The sequence below is a fragment of the Nannospalax galili genome, unplaced genomic scaffold, assembly GCF_000622305.1.
Source record: "Nannospalax galili isolate Female #2095 unplaced genomic scaffold, S.galili_v1.0 scaffold894, whole genome shotgun sequence".
NCBI lineage: Eukaryota > Metazoa > Chordata > Mammalia > Rodentia > Spalacidae > Nannospalax > Nannospalax galili.
In genome coordinates this window covers 378852-391800 of record NW_008334892.1, presented here as the reverse complement: position 1 = coordinate 391800, position 12949 = coordinate 378852, and the positions used below count along the sequence as shown (strand labels likewise).

Sequence of the window (12949 nt, the reverse complement as noted above, 5' to 3'; positions counted from 1 at the left end):
AGAGTTAGGGTCAGTTATTAGCCACCATGTGAGTACTGAGAACAGCTGTGAACCCAGCTGTTAGGTTCATGAAAAGACCAGAACCACTAGAGACCGCTCTGAGGTAAGAAAAGAAGAAATTTATTGGGATGTATGTATGAGCTGCTGGACTGCTCCCATGGGAGAAAGGGAGCTGTGGTTTCTCATAACAGCAGACTGGATTTTATAGGATTTTTCTTTTGTGAGGATAGAAAGGTAAAACTGTAGCAGTAAGGTGAGTCAGTAGCAGGTGCCTTGTTGGGGGTTGTTTCATTTAGGTGTTTTCCAGTTTTTCAGTTGGCTGCGATGGAAAATTGTTGTTATGATCAGGGTGCATTGTTAAAACAAAGGTCAGGTGGTTACTGAGAAACTAGGATGATTTAGTTTCTGTTTCCCAGAATGCTGTCCACCAGGTTGTGATCCATGTTGCTGGTCAGTAGTAACTCCATCTTGGGATCCAATTTGGCCTAACAAATTTGTCTTAAATTTGTTTATATTTCTTTTATTTTGTAACAACTTATGGATTTGGATTTTAGCTTTTTTGATGGAAGTTGTTTTTTGGTTGTTTTGTTGTTTTCTTTTGGTTTTTTGTTTTGTTTGAGGCAAGTGCTTACTATGTAGCAGAAGCTGACCTCAAACTCACTTTTAGTATAGACTGACCTCAAACTCAAAACCCCTGCCTTCCAAGTGTTGGGATTACAGGCAGGTACCACCAGATGTGACTTTAACAACTTTATTGTGTATACAATTCACATGTGATAGCATTTGAGGTATATTTTATGGTTATATTCATTGAATTGCACAATACAATAATTTTTAAATATATACATTTCAAAAAGAAATTGTACCATTTAGCGTGCCCTTAATCCCTTGTCCCTAGCCCCAGCCATAGGCAGCCATTGATCTTTATATATCTATCAAATTGCATGTTCTGAACATATCATAATTTGTGAATCATGTCACTGGCTCCTTTCCTTAGGGCCACTTAACACAGTGGTCTTAAGATTCATTTATGCTATAATATCTGTCAATGTTTTATAAAAATATTCCTTTTAATTGCTGAATAACATCCTATTACATTTTATACCATAGTTTTATCAGTTGATATATAGTTGGAGGGTATCCACATTTTGGCAAGTATAAATGATGGTGCTATGAATGTGAATATACAAGTTATTATATAGTAACTATGTTATATATTGTATATAACATATATTAAATATAACATACTTGTATGTACACATAGATGTACATATTGTGCATCTATCTGTATATCTATACACATACACATATATACATACATGCACACACATAGATATTTCATTTCTCTTGGGATGTATCTAACAGTGAATTATTTGATCAAATGGAAAACTATGTTTAACTTTTGAAGAATGACTACATTTTTCCCCCCAAAGCAGCTACAGCCTTCCACAGCCCCACTAACAGTGTATGAGGGTTCCAACTACTCCAGTTCCTTGATAATGTGTTATCATGTAACTCTAAAATTTGTTTTTATTGAATTCTTGTGTATTTCATAAAGAATCTCTTTTTATTATAGTTGTCTAGCAGATTTAAAATATCTTTTTGTAAATATCTCATTTTAATTGTGATGTTTAGAAGTAACAAATTTGCCATCATATATAATTTTAAGGTACACTTCAATAGTTTTAAGCATTTATATTGTTGTGCCCAAAACCTTTGACCTACAGTCTTTGACGAGATAAGAGTCTATGTTGAGCTATAAAGTACTAAATGTTGTACTTGTTTTTCCTAAAACACATTTTAATTTGCTTGTATTTGGCACCTTTCTGGCAGATTCTTAGTCATCCTTGGAATTTTGCTAATCAATTAGAAAACAGAACCAGGAGTGGAGTGGGTCCAGGGAGGTGACTCAGTACTCAGAGCACTTGCTGTACAAGCATGAGGATCTGACCTTAGATTCCCCAGAACCCCAGTAAAGCTGGGTGTGGTTGTGGGTCTGTAATCCCAGAGTTCCTGAGATGAGATGGGAAACAGAAACAGAATCTGTGGAATCTCGCAGGCTAACTAGCCTTGCATATTCAAAGGCAAACAATAAAAGACCTTGTCTCAAAGTCAAGAACCCAAGATTGTCCTCTGACCTCTACAGACACACCATGGCACATGCACATCCACACATAGCATTTTAAATTTTTTTAATTTTAAAAAGAAAGTACAGGCATAAGGTGAATAACAGAAATTTAATTTGTTCAGATCTAAAGGCACTGAAATGGTTCCTGTATGTAATCATGAATCCAGTGGGTACATTAGTAGAATTTAGGAGGAAATTTGATCTCATTTTAAATAGAAATTTATGTTATAACAGTAACAATAGCCTATTCTTTATTTTTCCACAGTTCTTAGTGGTCTGTGTTCTAATGACTGTCCTCGTAAGATAACAGTAAGTAACTTAATTTTTGGTCATAAATATTTCAGTGAGAATTCTTTTCAAAATAAATAGATACACACAAAATAGTTGTTAAAGATTATAATCAAAATTGTTATTACTGCTTAGTAGTTATTAAAGTATCCTTCATTACTCAAGGAAACTGCTGGAATTCAGTACTTTTCCTTAAAATTTTTTTGCTCTAGCACTGGGAATGTACCTCAGGCCCTAGAGGGCTTGCTAGTTAGGCCCTGGATTTGATCACCAGTATTGCATAAAACCAGACATGGTGGTATATACCTGTAATTCTAGCACACACGAGGTAAAGCTAGGAGGATCGTACGTTCAAGGTCATCATCGTCAACTACAAAGCAAGTTTGAGGCCAGCCTGTGATATGTGAGACATATCTCAAAAAAATAAAATAGAAATAAAATATCCCCCCACCCTTCTAAGGATTACTGCTGCCTTTTTATGGCATCTTTCCATTGCTTCACCGTTTTTTAGTTTTTTAGTCTACATTAGACCACAACCCACTGAGGTCAAGAATCTTTGAATAACTGATACAAAGCACAAAGTCAAGCACATACTAGGCAATTAATGACTCTGTACGTGTGTGTGTGGTGTGTGTGTGTGTGTGTGTGTGTGTGTGTGTGTGTGTGTGTGATGTGAGGGGCAAGCATGTGCCTAGTTGGAGGCAGGGTCTCTTCTTTTTGCCTCCGTGTTCCATATCCAGGCTGGCTGGCCTACAGGCTTCTAGGGGTTCTCTTCTTTACCATTCCTCTGCTGTAGCAGTGCTGGGATTACAGACACGCGCCACCACATCTGGTTTTTGGATGGGTTCCAGGAATGCGAACTAAGGTCATTAGGTTTGCATGGGTTTTTACCCACTGAGCTGTCTTCCCCTTCCTCAATGACTTTTTCATAATGTTAATACTGGTTTACTGTCTAATGGAATATGTCACTAAAATAACAAAGTGTGAAATTTATCAGGCTTACTTTCTGAAATAACCTGTTTTATAAAAAGCTCTATAATAACCTCTATTTCTCTCTCTCTCTCTCTCTCTCTCTCTCTCTCACACACACACACACACACACACACACACACACACACACACACACATACAAATATATTAGCCACCATTTTAAAGATAAGAAAACTGAGTCTGAGAGAAGTTAAAGTATCCAAAGTCATAGTTATTTAGAGAAATTACAACACAAAGTTAAATGCTTTGATTTAGTCTCATATTCTAACTATTCCTACTTGGGAACAGTAATCCAGAAGTACTGAGGAAAGCAAGATTGGAAGGAGGAAAAAGTCTGGTTTCAGTCTGTGGAGAGCTAAAAGCTAGTGTGATTCTTCAGAAATGACCCCAGTTGAGACAAAGTGACCAGACCTCTGCACTCCTACATTAATCAGACTTTACACTCAAACATCTCTCAAGAACAGGTGATAATGTATGTGAGATCACTCCTTCTAGCTGAGAGTCTCTAAGTAGGATGTGAGTTACCAGCAGCCAACTTGGGATAATGAGGACATGAGTGTCTTAGTTCTGAAATGCAGGTAGATGGTATATCTCTACATCCTGTACCAACACCAAGGCATTTGCTACAAGTAAAGAATGAATACACTGATTGAACAATAGTTTTATACTAAAAAAAAAAAATAGGTTAATGAAGAGGTTACGTCTACTAGAATAGATGCTGCTGCCATGTTTCCAGCAGGGTTGACAGAGTTGATTAAGGAAAAAGGATGCCATCCAAAGCAGGTCTGTAACTGTAACTGCTCTTATGGAAGAAGATGCACAGCAGAACCTACATTCATAAAAATGCAAGAGGCAACAGGGATTAAAATATGTAGAAGGAGAGATTAACTTTGTTCCTATGTGGTAACACTGAGGGCATATGAGGAAGTTAAAAATTGTATACCAAACAACCGATGTACTCCTCAAAGCAGAGGTAGAGACCACAGTCACATGACTTTTATGACAGGATATTGTTATAGTTAATGTATTTTACAGTAATCTCTTACTCTACCTAATTTACAAATTAAACTTTAGGTGCATAATATATAGGAAAAAACCAGTATATACATGGTACAGTACTATCTGTGACTAACCTTTGGGAGTCTTACAACATTGCCTCAATGAGGCATCCCTCACATGCATTTAGTCAGTTGTTTTACAGGTATTATGACTATCCCTAATTGAAGAAACTGAAACTCAGAGAAGTAACTTTGCTGACATAATACAGTATGTGGATGGGAAGAACTTTTGGCCCTGAATGTCTGGCTTTACTATCTTCCTATTTTCAGAATTTAGAAAAAATTTCTGGATATGAAGTATATAGAATAAATTCACATGTCTTGCTTTATTTTATTAGTCAGTCTAGGCTGCTTTAAGAGAACACCAGGCAAGATGACTTAACTGAAAACTCACTGTCTCAGAGGCTAGAAGTCCCAGGTCTCAGTGCCAGCATAGTTGGTTCTGGTGAAGGCGTCCTTCTTAGCCTCCAGACAGTTACCTTGTCACATTGTGCTCGTGGAGCCTTCCCTCACTTTCTAGGACTTGGAACGTGAGTAAGCACTCAGTGGATATTCTCAGAAGGACACTAACTATCAATACAACCACCCGTTCATGATTTCACCTGACCCCAATTATCTCCCAAAGTTCCCTTCACATTGAGAATTATGATTTTATCATATGTTTCACAGAAAGAAATGTATGATGTATGCACAAGTACTTAAATCATCCAGGGGAATTACTTCACAACTTCTTAGCTGAATCTTAAGTTGAAAACTCCCCAATCGTATGATTAAATACCCTCTCAAATTATAAATTTATAAAATATATGATAGTCTGTGGATCAGACCTAATATAACTGAGGCATACAGCGGTACCCCTGGTGTCTATGATAAATTTGAAGAAACACAAAGTAAACAATTTTCAGGCTTCTTAGTATTTTTCTATAAGCACAATTATTTAGGTACATTTTCTACTGAATATGCACATGAAGGCTAATGGGGAGAAGAAACCTAAAATATATGACACTGTGATATACAGAGTAAGACGCTGGTAGCAGCTAGATCACTGCAGGTGGGAAAAATAAAGTGATAAAAAAATAAAATAAAGGCTTGTTCATTATAACAGCTAGTCCAGAGTAGTGATTCTCAAAACACAGAGCTTTGCTTTTTTCCTGATTTCTATGTATCAATCTTACATTATTTGAAATTTAACTTAAATGTTACATTTTTTCAAAAATAAATTCAGTACTTCAATGAAATTTATATTTTTTGAAAATCTGTATTTTCCAAATAAGTTAGTAAAGAGTGGCATTGTTTAAATTATTTCGGATCACCTCAAGACTAACATAATATATGACAGCAGATGCTCATAGCTTCTGCAGTCAGTGTTTTCACATGCGGTATTTTGGTGGAAATATATGAAAAAAACCATTCAGGTTCACACATGTTAATGGTAGAAAAGAGTGTTTTAATGTCTTACTGAGCTAATTAACACTGTACCAAAACTTGTCAAGTGTCATTTCCTAAAAGTAGTTACATACATTTTGAAGCCTTATCAATGATTTTTCTATTGTTACTTGCAATTATGCATTTCCCCCTCCATTTCTTTATATATTTTTCAGGTTCCATTTCTTTATATATATTTTTCAGGCTCTGTTGTAAGATGGCCATAGTTTATAACTATAATATCTTCTCATAGCTGGGCTTGTTATCACGTGTCTTTTGTGTCTAGTAAGACTTTTGATCTAAAGTCTGTCTTATCAGTATAGCTATTACAGTTCTCATTTGTATTTGCCTGGTTTACCTTCTATGATTTCACTTTGACGTTTTCTGTTGTCTTCAAAGTTATCTTTTTGTAAACAGTATATTGGTACTCTTTGTCTTATTAATAAGAGAATGTAAAGTATTTAATATTTAATATAATTACTGATCAGACACTATATATATATATATCTGTCATTTCTCTATTTCATTTCTATATGCTGTACTATTTGTTCCTTCTTCTACCATTACTGTCTTTATGTTAAAATATTTATCTTTAATTCCCTCTTGTTTTTTTTAAGACAGGGTTTCCCTATAGCCCTAGCTGGCCTGGAACTTACTGTGTAGTCCAGGCTGGTCTCAATCTCTTAAAGATCTGCCTGCCTCTTCCTCACTGGGATTTTGATTGGGATTGCATTGAATCTGTAAATTCCTTTTGGTAGGATAGTCATTTGCACAATATTAATTCTACCAATCCATGAGTGTGGGGGTTGGTCTTTCCATCTTGTAGTGTCTTCCTCAGTCTCTTTGAGATTTGAAGTTTTCATTATAGAGCTTTTCTACCTTCTTGGTTAAGTTTACTCCTAGATATTTTTGAAGCTATTGTTAATAAAAGTGTTTCCATGATCTCTTTCTCAGCATGCTTTTTTTATTGGCATATAAAAAGGCTACTGATTGTTATGAGTTGATTTTGTATTCTGCCACTTGCTGAAAGTATTGATCATTTCTAGCAGTTTTGTGGTGGAATTTGGGGGATCTCTTATACATATGATCTACAAATGATGATTTGACTTCTTATTAATATCCCTTTAATTTTCTTCTCTTGTCTTATTGCTCTAAGTAAAAGAACTTCAAGCACTATATTGAAAGAGTTGGGATAGTGATTTTAATGGGAATGCTTTGAGTTTTTCTCCCTGTAGAATGTTAGAATGTGGGTTGGCATATATAGCCTTTATGTTGAGGCATGTTCCCTATTGTCCTATTCTCTCTAGGACTTTTATCATGAAGGCATGTTGGATTTTGTCAGACACATTTTCTGCATCTATTGAGATGATCATGTGATTTTTGTCCTCAAGTCTTTTCATATTTATTTTATTCATTTGACTTACATATGTTGAACCATCCATCCCTGCATCTCTGGGGATAAAGCCAACTAGGTCATTTCAGCCTGGTAATGATGAACAAATATTGCAAATGTTGACTCCATGCTGGGTCTCCCTGAGCTATTGCACAGCCTGCACTATCCCAGCTATGCTAGCAGGGGTGGAGTTTCTGGGGAACTCACTTGGGTGGCCTGGTATGCAGACTGCTCCACCAAGCTAGGCTCAGAGTGAGAGGAAGGTGGTGGGAGTGGAGGGAGCGCAGCAAGTTTCTGGGTGCTCGCCTGCCTGGGTCAGTGTAAGACCTGTGGGACCCAAGCTAAGCCAGGAGTGTAGATGGCGAGGTTTTGGTGAACTCCCCAGGCTGAGCCAGTACAGGAGCTGTACAACCCAAGGTAGGCCTGGGACTACAAGGAAAGCAAGGGAGGCTTTATTTATCATCTTAGTAGTTGCTTGGGGTTACAATGAACACTTTGACTGAAAACAATCTTGTTCATATTAACCCCTCATTAACTTAGGTTGCCTACAAAAACTGTTCCAACATACCTCGGTCTGCTCCCAGTCCCTTGTGTTATGACTATGGGAGCCCAACAACTTGTCCTTTATAATTATTGCTTTATGCAATAGTCTTTTAAATAAGATAGGAGAAAAGAGCTGCAAATATACATTTATACTGTATATTGGATTTACTATAATTACCTTTATCAGTACTCTCTATTTGTGTTAGTGTCTGTTGTACTTTCAGTTCAGCCAGGAGAAACTACGGTAGGATGTCCTCTAAATCAAATGTATTCATAGCAGATTCTGTTTTTAATTATATTAGTTTCTTGATGTTTTTAAGACAGGGTCTCATGTAGCCCAGGCTAGCCCTTGAACCTCTGATCCTCCTGCTTCCACTTCCTGAGTGCTAAGATTATAGGCATGTACTAACATGCTCAGTGTATGTGGTACTAGGAATCGAACCCAAGACTTCATGCATGCTAGGCAAGCATTCTCCCAGTTGAGCTACAAGCAGGCCCTCTTTATTTTTGAAGGACAGTTTTCCTGGGAAGATCAGTAGAATTTCTTTTCTGTGATGAATATTCAAAGGGTTTTAAACATTTCTTAAATGTTTGTCATCTTTTAATGGGATGTTCATTGCAGTCTGTGGTTTATGTCCTATTTAATTAAGAGTTGATGTCAAAGAAAATGAACGTATTGTTTTATTCAAAGTTTAAAGACAATTCTATAAATAAGAAACAATATGCAAGTTGAGATAAACTACCATTGTAATTAGGCTCTGTTAATTTCTCAGATAAGAAAAACTGGAAGGTAATGTATTCTCTAAATACACAAGGGATTAAATATGGTAGAACTAAATGTCAATATTTTTCATTTGATTGTAATTATTATGGATTAGACTTTGGCATTTTAGTGTTTTAGTAGAAAAATGAAACATATGTCCAATTCAACAGAAATACTATAAAATTGTTGTCAGTTTGGGGATTTGGGTTTTGTTGATTTCCTCATTACTGGACATCAAATCCAGAATATTCAAGCACTTTCTCCCACAACTCACATCCCTGGCTCCAAAACTGTTGTAGTTTTGTTCTGCATGAAAGCAAAATAGTAAAGAAATTTTTGTTTAAAATATTTACCCTTATAGAGACAATATTAGATCTTAAAAATATCCAGTTAAAATTCTGAACTATATAAATGTAACTATAAAGTCACATAAGTCACACAAAAACAGAAATAAACACATAAACATAATTTTTTAAAGAACTTATTACTAACCAGGTTCTAATTTGCACTATTATCTATTTATGGAAATGTTTTCTTAAGTAAATATCAGTTATTTAAGACTTATATGTAAGAGATTTTCTGGCCCCTGGCAGTTGCCTGTGTTCTGGTGCATGGTGTCACACACATGGAAATGCAAGCAACAGTGATTTGATTCAGTGGGCTATTTAAAAAAGAAGAGACCATGAAGGTGGGGGATTGGAGGGCCCTGATGGGGGCAGGAGAGGAGATCTGAGCTGAGTACAGTCAAGATGCGTTATATAAATATATGAAATGGTGAAATACAAATATTCTTTTAAAAAAAGGTTTTGTTTTGTTTTTTTACTGTATACTAAATTTGCCTGAAATTTCAAATCATTTACTTACTTTCCAAACTATTTCCTTTTCTGCTACAGCCCTTTGGAGTGAACCAGCCTGGACCTTATATCATGTACACAACTGTAGATGCAAATGGATATCTGAAAAATGGCTCAGGTGAGGCTGATTTTAATGTTTATAATATGTAGAAACACCTTCTTTCAATATATTTGAAATTAAGCTCTGTCAAAAATAATCATGTTTTTACATCCCTGAATAAAATTTTTATTTTTATTATATAAACAAATTACAATAGATATTCATAATAAAAATATTAACATTATTTAGTTCTTCATTTGCTACTACTGTGATGAACCAAACCCATAATCCTTACTTCTCAGCTGAAGTAACTAGTATATTGAGCAGTAGCAAGTAATCCTAAAGAATGAAATACCAAATTACATAAGCTTATTTTAGGAAAAGTAAGAGCTAGAAATCCAATTAATAATAAAAAATAAAATAATCCTAGATTTTCTTATGTAGAAAGGAGCTAGAAAAGAGAGATTTGTGGTATATTTTTATAATATATACGTTTTTATAGCATGATCTACTTGCAATAAATAGTAGAGGGAAATGAATCTGAAGAGGATGTCTGCATGTGATAGATGACTGTGATTAGTTGCAAATTACAGTAAATCCAACTACCTGCATAAGGAATAAAATCTTAATGTACTGTATGCTTCTTTGAGAATCCTAGAGCCTTGCCCATTAAACAGTACAAGCAGACTTGCCATCATCAGTCTACTGATGAGATTTCTTTTAAAAGAAGAAAGGAATGTGTTAGTGGCCAATTTTGTATATAATGACCCTAAATAAATCAAATATACTAGAATGTGTTTACTTTTAGCTAATTACAAATATTTTAGACTCAGTCTTATTGCTGCTTCAGCATATGAATATCCCATAGAAGAAAAACATTTTAAATGTTCTAAGGAAAATTCTGATAAGAATAATTGTAATCAAATATTTTAATATACCACTACAAGAAAGAAATTATTTGTTTTAATTCCTATCCGTATTAAATTTTTATTGCCTTTTACTTCTTTAGTTATTTATTTGTTTTTTCTTTTTAAAATATTTTTATTAACTGAGAATTTCATACAATGTATTTTGGTCATATTCCAGTCCCCTTCCTCACTACCCTACCCACCCAACTTCATATCCTCCTACTTTAAAAAAAAAAAAAAAAAAAAAAAAGCCCAGCCGGGTGTCGTGGCGCACACCTTTAATCCCAGCACTCCGGAGGCAGAGGCAGGCAGATCTCTGAGTTCAAGGCCAGCCTGGTCTACATAGTGAGTTCCAGGACAGCTGGGGCTACAGGGAGACCCTGTCTCAAAAAGACAAAAAAAAAAAAAAAAAAAAAAACATTTAATCCAATTTGTGCTACCTAAATACTCTTTGATATGGGTCCATCTCCTGGAGCATAGTCCACTTACCAGTCCTCACACCCTTAAAGAAAACTGACTCTCTCAGCACCTGTCAGCTCATTCCCATCGCCCCCGCCCCATGCTGGGATTTTGTCTGGCTTGAGCTTACAAAGGTCTTTCTTGTTTGTGCTGTCACAATTGCTGTGAATTCATATGTGCAACTGCCCTGTTGTGTCCAGAAAACACTTTCATTGTAGTCATCTACCAACTCTGATGCTTTCTGCCCCCTCCTTCCTCTTCTTCAATAATTCTTGAGCCTTGGGGGAGGGATGTGATAAATATGTCCCATTTAGAGCTGAGCAGACTGCAGTCTCTTATTCTCTACAGGTTGACTAGTTGTGAGTCTCTGTGTTAATCACAATCTACTGCAAAAAGGTTCTCTGATGAGGGTTGAGAAATGCAGTAACGGATATAACAATGTCATTAGGAATTGGTTCAATCCTGTGTCCATTTAGCAGAATAATAGTAGTAGATTCTCCCCAGCTCCCTCCCATAGCAGGGTCTATAACCTATCTAGCCGCACATTCTTGGCCCCAGTAAGAGTGCTAGGTATGAGTTACATCTTGTAAAGTGGGCCTTAAATCCAATCAGAAAATATTTGGTTACTCCCATAACAGTTTTTCTACTAGTACAGCAGTGGGCAGTGTATTTTGCAAAGCCAGTCATTATAGTAGCTCACAGGGTTTAGAGCTGGGTGGCACTATATTGAAACAATGCAACAATAAACATCAGTGAGTTGAGAGACAGAGCCCATGAGCTAGACAGACAGAAAACTATGGAGATGTGTGAGCAGTGTCCAGCCAATACTGCACTAACAAACTGGGTTCTATTACAGGTACATTACATGATTACAATTTGATGCTGCTACCCAGCTAGACAAATGAAATGTTTAGGGCCTGGGGATTTAGCTCAGTGGTAGAGCCCTTGCCTAACAAGCACAAGTCCCTGGGTTCTTTCCTCAGTTCCAGGGGCTAGAGAGAACAAAATAATAAAAAAGAAAACACAAACCAAGAAGATAACTAAAAATAGATAGATTAGTGGTTAAGAGCAATGAAACCATCCAGAACTCTGGTTTCAGTGGACCCAGCACCCTCTTCTGGCCTCCACAGGCATTGCATACACAATGCAATTGTGCATCCACTTACATACATGCAGGCAAAGCATACACATAAAATAAAAATAGATAAATAAAAATGAAATGCTTAAATAGTAATACCTAGAAGTAATGTCACAGATGGGAAGAATATGTTTAATGATTATTACTCAAAAAGTACCACAATATAGCTCAAGTCGGGGTGTCTGAAATTTCTCACTGTATATGTTCATTTTACATAATACTGTCTTACAAATATAAACTGAGTTGAGCATATTCCCATTGTACCCCCACTTCCCTTTTTCACCCTCCCCCTTTAAATTAATCACCTTTGCTCCCCTAGACAGGTTTGCTTCTACTTCCATGACAAACAGGTATGTATGTGTCTATATAAAATCTAGGAAGCCCAAAATAATAGACAATGGGGCATTTGTCTTTCTGAGACTGACTTAACTCACTTAATGTAACTATCTCTACTTGTTTCCTTTTTCCTGCAAACAACTTCACTTTGTTCTTCTTTATGACTGAAAGAAATTCCGTTGTTTATATATAGTATATTTTATCCATTCTCTCTGTTATTGGATGCTTAGGTTGGTTCCATAGCTTAGCTATTGTGAAAAGTGCTGTAATAAACATTCATGTGTAGTAAACATCTCTGTAATATGCTGACATGGAGTCCTTTAGATAAATACACAAGTGTGCTGTAGCTAGACTATATGGTAGTTCTAGTTCTAGTTTTTTGAGGAACCTCCATACTGACTTCCATAGTGACTAGACTAATTTTATATTTCCACTGGCAGAATATAAGGCTTCCCTTTTGACCACATCTTCACCAGCATTTGTTATTTTCTCCTTCAAGTGTGACAGATGGGTTTGGTGGGTATAGTAGTCTGGGTTGGCAGTTGGCTTTTAGGACTTGAAGTACGTCATTCAAGCCTTCCTGATTTTTGTTTCTTTTGTGAAATATGCTATTATTCTGATGAGAT

The 12949-nt window shown here is 36.0% G+C and overlaps 1 protein-coding gene across 1 annotated transcript in view; it reads left to right on the top strand.

Annotated features, from left to right (window-relative positions):
• The window catches only part of Itfg1 (integrin alpha FG-GAP repeat containing 1), a 157564-nt gene that overhangs the window by 127583 nt on the left and 17032 nt on the right, over window positions 1–12949 (top strand). The window contains exons 9-10 of the mRNA XM_008829638.3: window positions 2394–2437; window positions 9482–9560. Coding sequence (XP_008827860.2) covers window positions 2394–2437; window positions 9482–9560 — 123 coding nt within the window. The remainder of the gene's footprint in view (window positions 1–2393; window positions 2438–9481; window positions 9561–12949) is intronic.